The sequence below is a fragment of the Helobdella robusta genome, assembly GCF_000326865.2.
Source record: "Helobdella robusta unplaced genomic scaffold HELROscaffold_8, whole genome shotgun sequence".
NCBI classification, from domain to species: Eukaryota; Metazoa; Annelida; class Clitellata; order Rhynchobdellida; family Glossiphoniidae; genus Helobdella; species Helobdella robusta.
Window position 1 is genome coordinate 341,174 of NW_008705459.1, and position 17,082 is coordinate 358,255.

The 17,082-nt window shown below is 30.1% G+C and overlaps 2 protein-coding genes across 2 annotated transcripts; both read right to left on the reverse strand.

Annotated features, from left to right (window-relative positions):
* Positions 1 to 5,213: 5,213 nt before the first annotated feature.
* Positions 5,214 to 11,173, reverse strand: HELRODRAFT_165318 (hypothetical protein; the record flags this gene model as incomplete). The annotated part of the gene is made up of 4 exons (XM_009031936.1): positions 5,214 to 5,411; positions 6,410 to 6,491; positions 10,568 to 10,798; positions 10,971 to 11,173. 4 exons carry the CDS (start codon positions 11,171 to 11,173, stop codon positions 5,214 to 5,216), a joined length of 714 nt encoding a protein of 237 aa, XP_009030184.1.
* Positions 11,174 to 13,324: 2,151 nt separating this feature from the next.
* Positions 13,325 to 14,458, reverse strand: HELRODRAFT_165319 (hypothetical protein; the record flags this gene model as incomplete). The annotated part of the gene is made up of 2 exons (XM_009031937.1): positions 13,325 to 13,465; positions 14,297 to 14,458. The coding sequence occupies 2 exons, from the start codon at positions 14,456 to 14,458 to the stop codon at positions 13,325 to 13,327; spliced, it is 303 nt and encodes a 100-aa protein (XP_009030185.1).
* Between the last annotated feature and the right edge of the window lie 2,624 nt (positions 14,459 to 17,082).

Consider the following 17,082-nt stretch of genomic DNA (forward strand, 5'->3'; position numbering starts at 1 on the left):
TTGCAAAAATGCAAATTTTACAGTTGGCAAGTTTCGTAGCAAGCACTAACAGGAAAAATATTTCAACAGTTTCTGTATTGGTAGGTGATTGAGTTAAATAAATCATTATGATTTTATTTCAATTCACACTCTATTGTATCTATAACGAATGAACACAAATAAAAAAACAATAAATACATTGCTAAACTTAGAAAAATTGAGCGCAGTTGAATAAAAATTTAATTTTAGTTGGAAGACTTCAAAAATACAATCAAACACTGGAACATCAAAATAAGTAAGCGCAGAAAGCGTTATGGCGACATTGCAGTGCTAAGAAGTTTGATGAAATTGGGCTTGTTCGTTTTTAAATGTAGGGTTTTATAAACTAACGTTTTGGAAATAATTTACAATTTGTTGTACATTTGGTATAAGGGTCAACCTGTAATCTGTGTGCACTCTACATTATTTTCATATTGAAAATTTGGTCAAAAATATAAGCGTAAATTATTAAACCATTATTTTGTGTTATACAGCACTTAAATTTTAACATTGCAACAAATTTAAAAAAATCAAAAAATATTAACGGCATTAATTTAAAAAAATTATGCATAAATGAAATGTTTCACTAAATTCGCAAGACAGTTGTTATATCTGCCGAGATGGTCGGAATAACGCTATATAATAATTTATTGCTATATTTGTTATCTTCGCTATTTGTTGAAGTAGGAGTCGGATATTTCGACTCCTCTTTAAATTTCAACTTTGACTCCGGTAAAAACTTCAAACTAAAAATTTTGAAAAAACTTGACCGCATAGTAAAAAATTAACACAATGACAACTTTTCTGGAATTTCACTCAAGAGCAACTTAAAGTGCAAATGCCACAAACCACAAACAGGATAAACATCTTTGGCAGCATCAATGTCATCAACAACAACATCAACAACGTCAACAACATCACAAACCAGCAACTCTTTATTTTTCTTTTGTTCTTCCAGAAACCTCTCTTCATTCGATGCTTCCATATCTCTCAACAACTCCTCTAACATATGGACCCTGATCATCAGATAATTAAGTGATCGACGTTACAATTGGTTGATTGAGTGATTAAATAACTGATTAATTAATTAATTGATTAATTAATTGATTGAATGATTAATTGAATGATTGATAGATTGATAAGTTTATGAACTGATGGATGGAGCAACTATCTCTGAAAAGATTGTGGTTGTAAAGAAAATTTAAATGATAATTTTTTAATTTGTGGCGTTAACAGAATAAGAATGAAAATATTATTATTAACTAAAAAAATAAATGTAGCAGCCCATATATTTAGAATATAAATTCCATATATACGTAGAAGCTCAAGTACCATTGTACCGAACACAAACAAACCGCTAAAAGTTTTTATGAAAAAAATATTATTATTACGAATGTTATTGTTAGCAACAAAATTGACAACGACCTAAAATAATTAAATTAAGTAAGTGAATAAAAATAATAAAATTGTATGCTTAAATAAGAATAATTATATTAAGTAATTGAATAAAAATAAAATAATTAGGCGGTTAAATAAAAGTAAATAAATATTTATGAAATTTGAAAAGTAATTAATTATTATTTAAAATGTTTTAACAGAGTTAAATTTTGTTGTCACCAAATTTCAATTAGTCTAATTTTAATTGAATTTGAAAATTTATAAGCAAATTAAAAGCCTGGAAGTTTTGAATATGAAACATAACGCAACGTATATATATGCTACGATATTAATAAAATATTAATAATAAAATAATAATAATAATATAATAATAATAATAACGTTATTATGAAAATTAATAATTTATATTAGCAGTAGCAGTATAATAATAGTAATATTATTAAAAAAACATGAAATAAAATAATAATAATAACATTAGCATTAGTAGTAGTAGTAGTACTACTACTAGTAGTAGTAGTGGTGGTGGTGGTAGTAGTAGTAGTGGTGGTGGTGGTAGTAGTAGTAGTAGTAGTAGTAGTAGTAGTAGTAGTGGTGGTGGTGGTGGTAGTAGTAGTAGTAGTAGTAGTAGTAGTAGTAGTAGTAGTAGTACAGAATAGTAGTAGTAGTAGTATTACATTCTATAAATTATAAAAAAAACTAAATAGAAGTGTTCTAAGTGGATGTACCAAAATAGTTAGAAGTAGCAGTATTATAATTTATCATTATTAGTAGCAATTGCAGTAATTGCAGCAAGCCGTTTTAATAAGAATGTTGATTTTACATTCAAGTAACATGTTTTTCGAACAAATTAAATATAATTTGAATAAAATATTGAAAATGAAAATAAATGCCGCCGGCGCTAACAAGCTTACAACACAATTTTTTGTTACCTTCTGGGAGCATGTGAAATGTTATTATTAATTTTTGTGAAATTATAATAATAGTTGCTTAAATTAACATTTCCACAAAATCAAATTTTGTTAATACGATTATTGTTAATTTTGAAAAAAATTTAAATTGTGATGTACAGATTAATTTAAATTTTCATAGAAGTTTTGAATATGTACAAACTGTTTGATAAACTGTTCAGTTTAATTAATGCATGCATATTGAAAACTCGTCAACAAGTATTGATAGTTAGTCAAAATTTTTTATATAATGTGAAGTAAAATATCGGCTACGTAGATGCAAACTGTATCAAAAAAACACAAAATAGACTGCAATAGAAATAAAATTAGTTTAACAAAGGTCAAGGTCGTAAACAACTGCAACACAGACTTCATTAGAAAAATAGCGTAAAAAAGCCCAAACAGCAAAGCACTATAGATACACGTGTCGTCTGTCTGCGTGTCGTCAAAAAAATGAACAGCCACACAAACATCAAAAGCTTAATAGAGTTATCTTACTGAAGGTAAAAATTCAGCAAACGTGTATGCGTGTCCGAAAAATTAATGCGTTTTGCAGTTTTTGTGTATAACGAGCTATTTTTTCAGCTCCAACTCTAACCTCCAGAACCAGTTGCGAGACAGGCGACCATTACAGCTCAACATTATTATTCAGATATTAACTAAATTAAACATGTACAAAAGAACATCACCATCAATGTCATCATCCCCTGCTAACCTTTCAACAAGTTGGACGTTTTCTTCCTTCATCTTTAACTGTTTGTCCTCATTTTTCCTTTGCGTCTCCGATAAACAGGCCAACTTATCCTCAAGTTTGGATATCTGCAATCAGAATTTTTTTATTATTTGTATGCACAATCAAATAATTTTAAATATTATTGTTATGATTAAGCCTGTACTAAAAATCTGCTCCGACTCTAGCTGATCTTTGGTCTTTTTTCAAAATCGAAATTTTATTGCAAATTTCTGCCAAAGTTCTAATGCACATATAATTTTGTATGTTTCTACATTTGTATGCATGTATTTTTATATCTAAGCATGTATGTACAGGTTCACACATTGTATATTAATATGATTATATGTGAACTGTATAATATATATGTAAGTAAATCAATCAAAAAACGTTAATGTTCAAAATTATCTGAAGCAAAAATAAATAGGCATTTACATCACTGGAACTATCTAGTTGAATACATCTTAATTATATGTTATTTACTTTTAAATTATCAGACATTTGCACTAAACACTAATGATCAAGAAATTTGTTTTTAAAAATATATCAGCATGTGTGGTACATGCATGTACGTACATACATATTATTATATGGTGGAATTACACTACATAATTAATCGTTGTTATCTTTTTATATTTGTTATCTTCGCTGATTGTCATTGATTGTAAACCATAGAATCTTTTCATACCATAGAGGCATGTAAAAATTTACTGTAGAGGCTATATAAGGGGTTGCGTATAGAGAGGTTTGAAGCGAAGTCGTAAATGTGATTCATGTAGTTACTTGCACGTTGATCACTCGAACGCTTCTCGATGACTGTTGATTTTTCAGCGGTGTTGATCTGCTATTTATACAAAAATTCAATTTTATATTTCCATACAAAGTCGTATCACTGTAGCCATGGCTTGCTAATTTAGCCGACACTCCTTTTTATTTCCATTCAGCCACAACCAATACGAGGCTTGCTTTGCGCTACTAATAATTTTTTTCAGGCACGCTGTACGCTTCCTGCCTGACAGTCCCAACTCTTTGAAAAGTGCATACATCGACGCTCCCACTGTTCCTCTTGCACCAGCCTCAACAGCGTAGAACCTGGTTTTGTATCCTTTCTTGTTTAAATCTTGAATCAGCTGTTCATTTCCTACATTGCAGTTTTTACGTCGTGGCTACTGAGCATGTTGTTTTCGTACAAAACAGTTCAATAACGTAAACTGAAACCGTATTTTCAGATGCCAACACCATGTCGGGTCTCATGCCTGTTTCTTTGATGTACGTTGGAAAAAGTATTTAAGTAAGTAAGAAAGTATGTATGTATGTATATATTTTTGGGAAAGCAACCATATTTTATAAAGTATTGAATAAATTCTACCGAATTGTTGGCATTAATCAATTTAAAGTTAGTCTTTTTACTAGAATTTACTGGATATTGTTAAATTTGTTAAAAATTGAATTATCTATCAAGTTTAGAATAAAAATTTAATAAAACTTTTGTAATCCAAATTTGTGTTACAACCACTTCACTATCAAGACGTCTCACAATGCATACACAAAGAGGAACCGTCAAATCTCACTAGCAATCAACACATGCAACTCCAATAACCTTGTATATTCTTGACAACACAAAAATAATTTATCGGAACACCAACACAATACATTTTACAATTGCAGAAGCTGTCGTCATAGATATCAATAAACCCCAAATAAACATCCAACAAAGAATGATAACATCATTACCAACTCGACGCCTTAATACTAACTTCAATAACAATGAAAAACAAAGAAATTACAAATAAATAATAAATAATACGACACCAACTAATAACTCACTTTGCTAAAAAACTAACTTCCCTTTTTTTAAAGAACCAAACGTGCACTGAAGATGATTTATGAAAAATTGAAATAAGGTCTTATCTGCATGACGAATTTGGATAACAACAGCTTTATTAAATTTTCATGATGAACATGGATAATAATTCTATTTTCAACAAATTTAACATTTTTCAGAAAATTCTAGTAAGAAAAATTGAAAAGACATACTTTAAATTGAATAATGCCAACAAATCGGTAGAATTCCTACCATACTGCATGTATATATTTGTACATAATGGCATTTACGGATATCAAAGTATATACCAATATATCGGGATTTTACCGATTTCAATAACAATTTCTTCGGGATTTACCAATATCTCGATGCGTTGGTGAAAGCAACATCGACATCGGGAATTTCGAAATCTGTGATAATTCCTGTAAGCGTCAAAGGAATTTCCGGTAATGACATCGGGTTTTTTCTTATTCCCGATAGCGAAACATCGGTGCTGAGTTTTCAAGTTTCCAATATTGATCCCGATCCACAATAGAAATGCCCGCGTCTAACACCTATTATGTATTTTTAACTTTTATAACGGATCCATTATTCTTCCACGTTTTATTAAGCTTGTTGGTATGACTTATTGAAAACATTACTGTCTAATAATCATATAATTCAATAATATATTCAATGCCACAGACCAACTGCCCTGTCTGTGATCTGTGAATTCGATCATTTATATTGTTGGACTTCAGGATTGTGTAGGCCAGATAAAAACATCAATATTTATATTTACAGGTTACAACGATGCATTAAAAATGAAACTCATGTCTTATGATTATAATCAATCGTCTAATGTTAGTTTCGTGACCCCTTATTATGTTTAATATTTTTATAAAGTATTCAGAAACTTTTTTAAAAGTAGTCAGATATTCAGAATGCTATTTCGATATGATAAGACATTTCTACAATAATAATGATAATAAAAATAATAATAATTATTATAATAATAAATATAATGCGGCGATAACCACAAGAACAAACCAACAACAACAATTTAGTACTCACGAAAACAATGTTATTGTAACCTGCAAACTGAAAATTTGTTTCAAAATTCATTATCGTCAAAAGAAGTTCATTAATTGACTGAACGATGAATAAAAATTCAATCAGTGGTTGCATAATAGCAATTGCATCAAACAGTGTTATAAAACCATACGCACGATCGATCGTTAAATATGTGCAACTCTCACCAGAGTAATTAATCACCTACAAATTTTCGCCCCAAATAACCACCTACCTTCATTCCATTTTGGCAATGTCTGATTATTCCTCACACCAAATTTCGTTGCAGGAAACATTTAACACGTAATAATATAACATAACTAATGAAATGAAACCAAACAGAATGTAGTTTTAGCCTAGACTGTTTGCCATATAAGCTTCACGATAAATTCATAATAAAGTTGTAATTGGAAAACCGAGCTCGGTTAAAAATAAATGCACCTTATCAGTGAGATCGTAGACTTGTTCGTCATTCATCATTAGCTCGGAACAGTTCGTGCTGCTGCTGTTTCTGTATAACTGACTGCGGGATAGTGTGTCAAATTATTTTTACGTCAAATACGCATTCATTTTTTTTTTCAAAAAAAAAAACAAAAATAATTTTTTATGTGCGTTTGCGGGTTGATTCGAAAAAATTATTTTCACGCAGGAAAGTTGTTTTAGGATTGATATTACACACGTACAACATACATCAGCAATCGAATTGGGATCTAACAATATCGATCAGTTCAGCGGGTAGATACAACTTTGAAATGCTGAAACGTAAAACTAATTCTTGCGTATAACATAACATAACAAAAATTATAGAAATGAATAAAAATGAAACAAAGTGAACCTAGCAATAGAACTTGGGGTTACTGATTTTCTGAAGCTCCTGGAGGTATTAAGTGAAACATATCACAATTGTAAATAAATGAGCTCAAAAAAATGAGCTAACTGATAGCGAACTAAACAAAATACATTTTATAATACAAATTTATTCACATCAAATTTATATAACTAAAAAATATTTACAATTCATTCTTCAAAATTAAGTTTTAAAATATAAAAATGTTAATTAAATTGTAAAGTAAAGAATAAAATAAAAACTTGAACGAATTTTAGTTAAAATGTGTGGTTGCTAAAAAATATGGACGAGTTGAAAATTTAATTTGAAGTTACCTAATGATTGAATCTTGAATGAATGAATGAATGAATAGATGAATGAATGGATTAATGAATGAATGAAGTAATGAATGAATAATTGAATGAATGGATGGATGAATGAATGAATGAATGAATGAATTAATGAATTAATTAATTATTAATTACACTGGCATGCATGATATCAGATGTTTTCAAAAATGAAAATTGTTTCTAATAGATTTCAATGTGCTGATTTCAAATATGCAATCCATTTTTTTTCTATCACGTACAGTTTTTTCATAATTCCAAAAAATGGTTTCAAACATCATATAACTGAAATACCTTACAAAACCCAGATAACGTCTGATATTTCAATGATATAATCCAATATATATGTGCAGGTGCACGTATCTGTGTCTATATTCATTACTCGCATGGATATGTTATATTACTATATTCGTATACATACACACAGACGCACAAATATGACATGAAATTGCTTATATCATCAAAATCTAGGCCTGCCCATTTAATTAAAATGAATTTATTATTTAGTATTGAAATTTCTATTCATTTAAATTCATATGATTTCACATGCCTACTAGTGGGAGTTCCAGAAGATGTTGTTTGAATTCTCAAAATTCGTTTTGTTATATTTGTGAAAAATACACGACTCAGAAGCAAAGACTGTCGTCCATCAATGGATTTGTGAAAAAAAATTTGATGCATATTTTAAAATAAAATTAGGTGACCAAAATAAACCATGGGCACCTCGTGTTGTATGCAGGACATGTGTAGAAAGACTAAGAAATTGGAACAGAGATTTGAAAACTTCTTTAAGTTTTGAAATTCTAATGATTTGACGTGGACCCAAAAATCACACAAACGATTGTTACTTCCGCACGGTAAACACCAAAAGTTTTACCAAATGATGAATCAAGTTATGATGATGTTGTTGAAACTGATAAAGACAATTTTTCACTTAACAATTCAGATTCTAGAGGAGCATTTCCTCAGGCTAAATTAAACGACCTTGTTCGAAATTTTAATTTATCAAAAATTTCATCAGGGTTACTGGGATCACGTTTAAAGACTAAGAATTTACTAGAACCTGAAACAACTTCTTCAGAAATCGTGAAACAGAATTTATAAATTATTTTTCAAAAGTTGATTCCCTTGTATATTGTTCAAATATACCTGGATTGATTACTTAGCTGAGAGTTATGTATGATGCCAATGAATGGAGAACTTTTATTGACTCTTCCAAACGAAGTCTCAAAGCAGTTCTTTTGCATAATGGAAATATTATGCATCTGTATCAATTGCATATTCTCTATTCAATTGAAAGAAACTTATGACAACATGGCGGCGCTTCTTCATAACATCAAGTACGATGAGCATAAAAGGTTGATATGCGGTGATCTCAAAATAATAGGAATTCTACTAAGCCAGCAACTTCCATGTTTTTTATGTGAGTGGAATAGCAGTGCAGTTAATGATCACTGAGAAAATAATATTGGCCATCACGAACAAATTTTCAACCAGGTATAACAAATATCAAATTTCTTAAGTTATTTGAACCAAATAGAATAGTTAGAATAGTGGTTTGATAAAGTACCACATAGACGACTTGTCAGGAAATTACGAGCATGTGAAATATCTGATAGTTTGCTTCAATGAATCACCAACTGGTTTAAAAACAGAAAACAGCAAGTATGGATCAAAGGCAAAAATTCATCATGATAAAATTACTAGCGGGGTTCCTCAAAGTTCTGTGTTGGGACCTCCATTATTTGTTATTTACATCAACGACATTGATTTTGGCAAAATATCAAAAATATCAAAGTTTGCCGATGACACGAAACTGCGCAAAGACTAACAATGTGGAAAATGTGGAAGTGTTAAGACAGGATTTGGCAAGATTGTACAAGTAGTCTGAAGATTGGCAAATGTTATGTTATGTTTAGTTAATATATCTGGAAATATTTTAGATTGAAACTTGTACGTTATTGTACAGACTTTAAAAAATTTTAATATTTAATAAATAGCCAGTGCTAATGACAAGGTATGGAGATGTGTGAGTAAGATAGGGGTACGAGCAATTAGACGAGCAGCAGGGTTTACTTATAGGATAAAGTGTAGAATCAGAAAGACCAAGGATTACAATAATCAATCTTAGATAAATCTAATGAAGTAGCAGTTAAGGCAAAAGTACGAAGATGAAAGTATGAATTTTTAGCAGCACTATTAATCTATTTAAAAATATTAAAAATTATTTCAATAATAATTATTAATTAATTAACATTGTTTATAAATATTAAATAGATATAGTGAATAAATTCTAAGATTTAAATTACAGTGAATAAACTCAAAAGTTTAAAAAAACTGACATATAACAAATAACATCTCAAGTGGAACATAAATACACAAATTTGAAAGGAATAATAAAGAATTGTAAATATGGTCTCATTCTAAAGTGAGTTTTAGTTTTGGTTATCATTATCACTGTTATATTATATTATATCCGTACTAAGAAAATTTTGCTTCAAGTCATGGACAGTTTGTTCAACATTCAGGAATTGTACAATTTCAATTGTGCAATTGGAATGAGACATGATATTTCTGTAGACCAAAGAAAAGAGTTTTAAATGTTGGTAAGTATAGACCAAAGCTAAGAAAACCAATTGCCAGAGGAAGGAACTACTTTTTATTTAGTTTCAAGGGTGCTCTTGGAAATTCGCGTATTATAAAAATGAAAAAAATACACACAGCTTGAATGTGGAATAATAACGGTTTAAAGCTTTATACACAAAAATGACAATTGCATAAATAACAAACTTGATAAAATTAAAACATTATTAAATCAATCGGATAGTAGAAGGATGTTACAATCTTCGTTAAATAAAAAAAAATCCCAAACATTTACTGCGTAAATACAGAAAAATTTTATATGAAAATTTTAAGAAAGGTCCAGTTGCCGGATGAAAGATGTTGGGTCTTGGGTGTTGAAGAAAAAAGAGAGCAAAGAAGAGCAGAGTTGACGTGGGCAAACGTAGAAAAAAAAAGTAAAATATTTCAGATTTGATCCGCTGAAAATATTAATAAACGACGCAAAAAAATATGCAGGACTAACATGATGATATGAAAAAAAATTTGTTTTTCACGCAATTGTTAACAGTTAGGATTGTAATATAAAACATGACAAGCAGATCATTTAGCTCAAAAAAATTAAAATAATCTTTCAAATTTGTATAAGGTTTACTCAAAGAACTCTTGTAGGCGAATCAGTGAAGATAAAATTGTAGCAAGTGATAATAAAGGATGAACGAATAGATGGATTAGTCGATAAATGAAATGGTGGTTAATTTGATGGATGAATGAAAGAAAGATGGACAAGTGAATAAATGAATGAATGAAATTATTGGTAGATAGAGGAATAAATAAATGAATGGATACATAGATGAATAGACTGACCCTGTACGACTTACAGGTGCAGACACGCGAGGAGTTGTTGTCGACCTCACTGAACTTCTTGGCGTCGACATTGGCGTTGAGGGACTTTTACGAACGAAAAAAATGGCGCTCCTATCGTCATTCTCCAGATCTGTGTCTAAAAGGCTGTTGTTTTGATAGCTGTTGTTGTGAGCAGACGTCAAAGAGATTTGAATAGGGAGGTTCTCCTCGAGCGCAGGAGTCGACCAAGGTCTGCTGGGTTAGGCGTATTTTTTTATTGTTTTCTATTTTTTGATTGTAGACTTAGCTGATAGATAGATTATCAAAATTTTAACATTTTACAAAGCGGCACTATGAAGACAATCATGTATGAATATTAAGAAAAATAGAAAATATACGAAATAAATGTAATGTATTAACAAACTTGTCAATTAAGGCTGACTCCCAAGCGCCACTGTCGCCGCCATTTTCAAGGCTGCTCTGCTTCGATTGCTGGTTAAGAGCTGACAAATGATTGGCATCGCTGCTGGTTTCTGGGCTCATCTCTTCCTCTCCCCCCTCACCTTCCTCAGGATCGGGAGTGGCAGTTGTTTCGTATATTTCCGGAGACTGTGCAATTTTCAACATTTTTGTTAAACGATTAAAATAATTTAATTTATTGTATGAACAAGTAAATTATTATTAATGTTTGAACAAATGACCGAATGATTAGAAAGAAATCTGTAAATTTCATGTTTAAAAAAATGAAAAAAACTTTAAAAATTTCTCAAAAATTGAAAACACAAAAATTCTTGCCGTTCATAATCGAAAAATTCGTCATTTATTGAGGTCAAAAAAGGTCAATTACTCTCTTCCAAAGTTCAAGTGATTCAACAGCACGCCGCAAACATCGTTTATGAATACATGCTAAACGACGCATCACACACCAAGCAAGTGATGGGCGGGGATCTTTTGGTCATATTCGAACCCGGTCACTAAGAAACAGCACCAGGCGACCTTAACCACTAGGCCATCAAGCCTATTAACTGATTATGAAAATATAAATTTGTTTGGTTTTCTAACAAGCATCAGCTTACATTAAATTTGAACGTGTCCAAAATGAAAAAATAAATTCTGCACATCAGATCTGCCTTTCATGTATTTCAAATGAAAAAAGATCTCTTTGTATGCGATGCAACTAAACATTTTTTGATCGATGCTTGAAATGAATGAAATAATCGTGATCAATATTGCTCTCAATGAAACTGCAATCGTTGATAATTTAAATAGTAAAAATATCGCATCAATAATTTCAACAATATTGTTCATTAGCTTTCATAGCTTTTGTTATCTTGGAAACTTTCCTAGCAACGACGATGAAATGAAATTATCAGCAATTTGATCGGTTGGTGCACTTGTTGAAAAGAAATAATTACGATAGCGAAGATGGCTGCCATGCTTCACAACGGCACCCTCCTAAATGGATGTAAATAATATTAAGTTATTAACATGCAAGCCAGACGTTCGATGAAGAGATTTATTTCAACTGAATTACAACGTTGTACAGCTTCAACGTTATTACAACCATGTTATTTTTGTCAGTTTATAGAAACTCAAGATCCGAGTTCTGATGTATAATTCAACGATTTATAAAAAAAACTATTTCATTAGTCTAATAAAAAGTAACAAACAGAAAGAACAAAAACTAAAATTGTGGAAAAAATCTCATTAATAACTTGTGAATGATTGGTTGAAAAATTAACATAATTGATGGACGGAAGGATAGACGAGGATATGGAAGAGAAAATAATGAAGTTTCGTTAGGAATTAATAATTAATTTATTAGCGAATGAAGGTAATATAAATGAAAGAAAGGTTAGAAAACAAATGGAAATAACAAATGAAAGGGTGACTGCGAATGATGGATGGAAGAAAAAATGAATGAAAGTTATGAATGAAACAACCCATAAAAGAATGAATGACGAGTAGGTGAATGGATGGTACTAGCGGGGGATGGGAGGCGGGAATGATGATGGAAAAGGAAATGAAAATAACGAATGAATGAAATATTAATGGACCGAAAATTTAATTTAAAATGTTAATTTCAACCTTCGACCCATCTGCGCTGAAACGCCTAACAGTGAGGAAGTCATCGATGGCTGTCTGGTTTATGTTGTTGTCATCGATCGACGCGTCTGCAAAAAAGTGCAATCGCACAATTCAGATCACAGAGAAGAAACAAATTTAAAATTTATTAAAATTAATATATATATAAAGAAATAAATATTATTAAATATATATACATAAACAAATAATTATATATTGAAATAAACAAATAGTTATACTGTTTGATTTCAATATTTCTTTGACTCCTTTGCAAAATCCGTCGTAACTTATTTTGCCAGTTTTTTCAGAATCTAATACTGAGGCCATGTTTTCGATGACCTAATGGGATGATTTGACATGGACATTTTTATCTCAGTGTTTTATTTCAATTGTTACAACTTGTAAAATTTTTTAAAAATTTTGGTGTATGCTTATAATAGTTGTTTATTTTATATTTTATGTTTACAGACACTGTATATATATATATATATATATATATATATATATATATATATATATATTTATATATATATATAATTATAGCTGACTCGGCCTTAGAAAATGATTAATGTTGTGTTAATAGCAGAGTTTCATTAACTTGAAAACAAACGAAATGAAACAATGAAGAAAATTTAATTTACAGCTGTACCCTGCTCAATATCAAACAACCAATCGTTGTCTAAGCACAAATGTTCAGCGGCCCCACGTGCGTGCCACTGTCATAATGCCCGACTCGATGAACCAAACAACTAAGAAGCACATGGACAGGGCATCGTCAGTTTGGCAGGCATCGACTTCGATGGTCACATTTTTGGTAACCCATCCCAATCGACGCTACCAAATCATTTCCAGATAACTTCAAAAGTCTATACATTTTTTTTTTAATTTTTAAAAAATATCAGAATCCGACAAACGCAGAAACGGTTACAGCATGCGAGGCAGGCAGTAGTATAAAATGGTAACGAAAAATAAATAACGGAGAAAAAATATTTAAGCATGAAAATGTATAAAAAATAAAGTAATAGTTTAAAACACAAATAAAAATAAAATAATTTATTAATAGACTAGTCAATGACTTAGTAAGTAAGATCGATGAGAAAAAAAAATAGACAAAATTGAGTAATTGAGTAAAGTTTTATTGGATGCTAATATATTTAAGGTGTTTGTGATGAAGGTCTTGTCCTGATAAGCTGGTTGAGTGCCAATAGTTTTTTGACTTATCAGTGATTTCTTCAATATCTGATGACGGCGTGTGTGTATTTGTGCATGTTAGTAGTCAATGTGTCGCTGACAATCAACTTCATCTTTTCTCATTCTCGAGACCGGCATTAAAACTTCAAGTTTCCGTTCCCGATCGATTTGAGAACGTTTTTAAACGAATTATTTTTGATATCAAATAAATAAAAATCTTTGTTGATTTGATTTTTTACTTTGTATGGCTGTGAACTAACCTCGATTAAATAATTGTGCATGATGCAAACTTATTGGGCTGAATGTAGCGTTTTTTTAAATTTTATTGTTAAAATTCTAATTATTAATTTTCGCAATTTATTATATTACACTTGCTAGGCTAAGTTTCTGAATACACCATCGTTGTTAGGAAAGAAAAATCAATTAAACCAATGCACATTAAACCAAAATTAGTATATAAGATAAGGAAAATACTTTGGCGTTGTTGTTATGACCATTGGAACTTGTAAATTCTTTGGCGAGCTCAAGAAAATGGTCTAGCGAAATGAACCCATTTTTCTGTTCGTCAACAATTTCAAAAACTTCCTTCAATCTGGCGGCCAGTGACTCTTCATTTGCCGACTTCATACTTCCCATGTCATCCGAGGATTTGTTCTGCGGTTGTCTCTACAACACAATCTGGAAATATTTTTAATATAGTATTATGCAGTTTTTCTATGACAATAAAAACCGTATGACGAGTGAACTGCAATAGTTAATTTGAAAGTGAATAGTTATTTTTTCATTAAAAGAAACTGTTCATGTTAAACCAGAATTAAAATTGACTGCAATTTTTCTAAAATCCAACACTAAATTTAAAACATTGAAAAGTGGATCGTCGCAATGGGACGGTGAGTTGCATCTCATGTTCAAAGTTGTAGTGTGGGAGCAAATTTTATTTCATCAAACTCAAAGACTAAATAAAAAACAGAATACAATAAAATATTGCAGAATTTTACTCGGTGTACTGGTGAAAATTAATTTAACATCCCATTGAACAATGTCAGTGTACTTTCTAGTTGAAATGGAGGTGCACAAAATAATTTTTCGATGTACGGTTGACTAAATTAAATATAAAAATAAAAAAAATGCAAATTCATTTGTATTTATTTATGCATCTAATCAATTAATTTAGTATAACAATTTATGAATATAATGACATTTGTTGACCGAAAAAAACATTTTTATTATTAAATAATTCAATTTAAAGTTATTTTTACAAAAGTTTAATTTTTAAGCCTAAACAAATCCTTGCCCGAACCCCAAAAACCACAAGGTCTTCGTTTCAAAAGAAGCTTTAAAGTCAAAATGCCATCTTCCTACTCTTCATTTATTCATAAAGACAAAACGTCATGCGCGTTATTCGATATTTTTTATACTCAAAGGTTGCAAAAATTTTACTAAAAACATGTAAAGCCAAAAAAATTATTGAACGAACAAATAAACAAAAATTAAAATATGTTTCATCATTGGGGCATGCACAGACTTGTCTTAAAGAATCCAGGATCTGATTCACTACTAATATTTACAATACTGATAAAATGTTCAAAGAAAACAAAGCAACCTGTAATGTAGGAAATTTGAATGAACTAACGACTGAATGAGGAACAAATTTGAATGTGCGATGAATGACATTGAATACATGAAAATGAATTTGAATAATTGATATTAATAATTGTGTTTGATGAGTGTGGCTTATTAGTCATTTAAAACAAAGAAATACAAAGTTGCCAACAAAGTTTTCCAAATTGAAAATTAAATTATATAAATTAAATAAATTAATCTAATTATGTTAAAATGATTAAAGTTTGTCGATGCAAAAAATTTATAAAATGCTTTAATTTTAAGTGAAAAAAGTAAAGTTTTTACTTCTACTTCGCTCTTATTCAATAAAAATTTGTGCACATTATATTGATTGATGTAATTAATGCAAATATTATAATAGTTCAATATTATAAACCATAAAAGTAAATAATTTATCTGATGCTATTTGAATCTAGTTTATATTCTGTGTGACGATATATTAGTAGAAATGAAGTACTCAAGGTCGCACTAATCACGTCTTTGATGAGGAATAGTTGAAAATTGTTTATGAATATAACGTTACATAACATTTTATCATGTACATTTATGCAAACCAAAAAAGCGAACCAAGTCCACATCTAACAAAATACATAATTAATAAAGAATTGTCAATTTAAAAGAGTCTAATAACAATGAATATTAATCTAAATTAACACTAAAAACAAATAAGAGTTGACAAACAAACAAACAAAATAAAATTACCGCTGAATATGACAGAAATCCAAAAGATGTATAATATGATAAATATTGATGCAGCTAGCATCATCGTCAAGTTATTCAGTCTACGTACATTCGCTGGTTTCTGATAGATGAACACGACTTGTTTAAACACAGGCTCGTTTAGACGTTTATTTGAATGCCAACAGCATTAGAAAACAGAAACACTGAATCATTCGCTAACACAAAAAATCGTACATTTTAAAATCTTACTTATAGATAAATAATTATTTAAAGCATTTGTAAAGAACGCAGGTGCTCCGTAAAATAAATTTGGCAGTCAAATCGAATCGAGTAAAAACCCGCCTTCTACTAACCTGCATTATGGAAAAAATTGGATGGAGAAACAAAAATAAATAAATAACTTGAATAGTCACATCTTTTATGTGATAAAAGAAGAGAATAAAACAGAAACGGGCAATATACGAAAAGAAAATGATGAGCAAATGAAAAAAGTAGCAAGGTACGTTTGCAGGTTCTTCCGCGCAAAGTTTGAGCCAACATCGAACCACTTTCCGAAAACAACGCCCAAGTTCAGTTGTTCGTATCACCCATCCCACTGCAGCGTTATATTTTACTTAAAATCTACCTTTGTGCTCCCGTTTAAAGACAGACTCATTCAGTTGCGTTTTTAATTGTTTTAAACAGTAAATATATTTTAACATTTAATAATTTTTAATTCATTCAGTAAATTATCCAATAATTTTGTTATATTTAATTTTTGTTAATTTCAAGTTTTCTAATAAATTTTTAAAGAAAACATTATGACCAGGATTGATAAAGCGATACGTTCGTGAAGTAATAGGACGCGATAGACATTTATTTTGAGATGCTTTGTCTTACACGATGGTGACTTTATGGCGATGGAGGAGTATAAATAGAGGTATTTTCTATCCAAGGTTAGTCTGTTTATGTTGCCG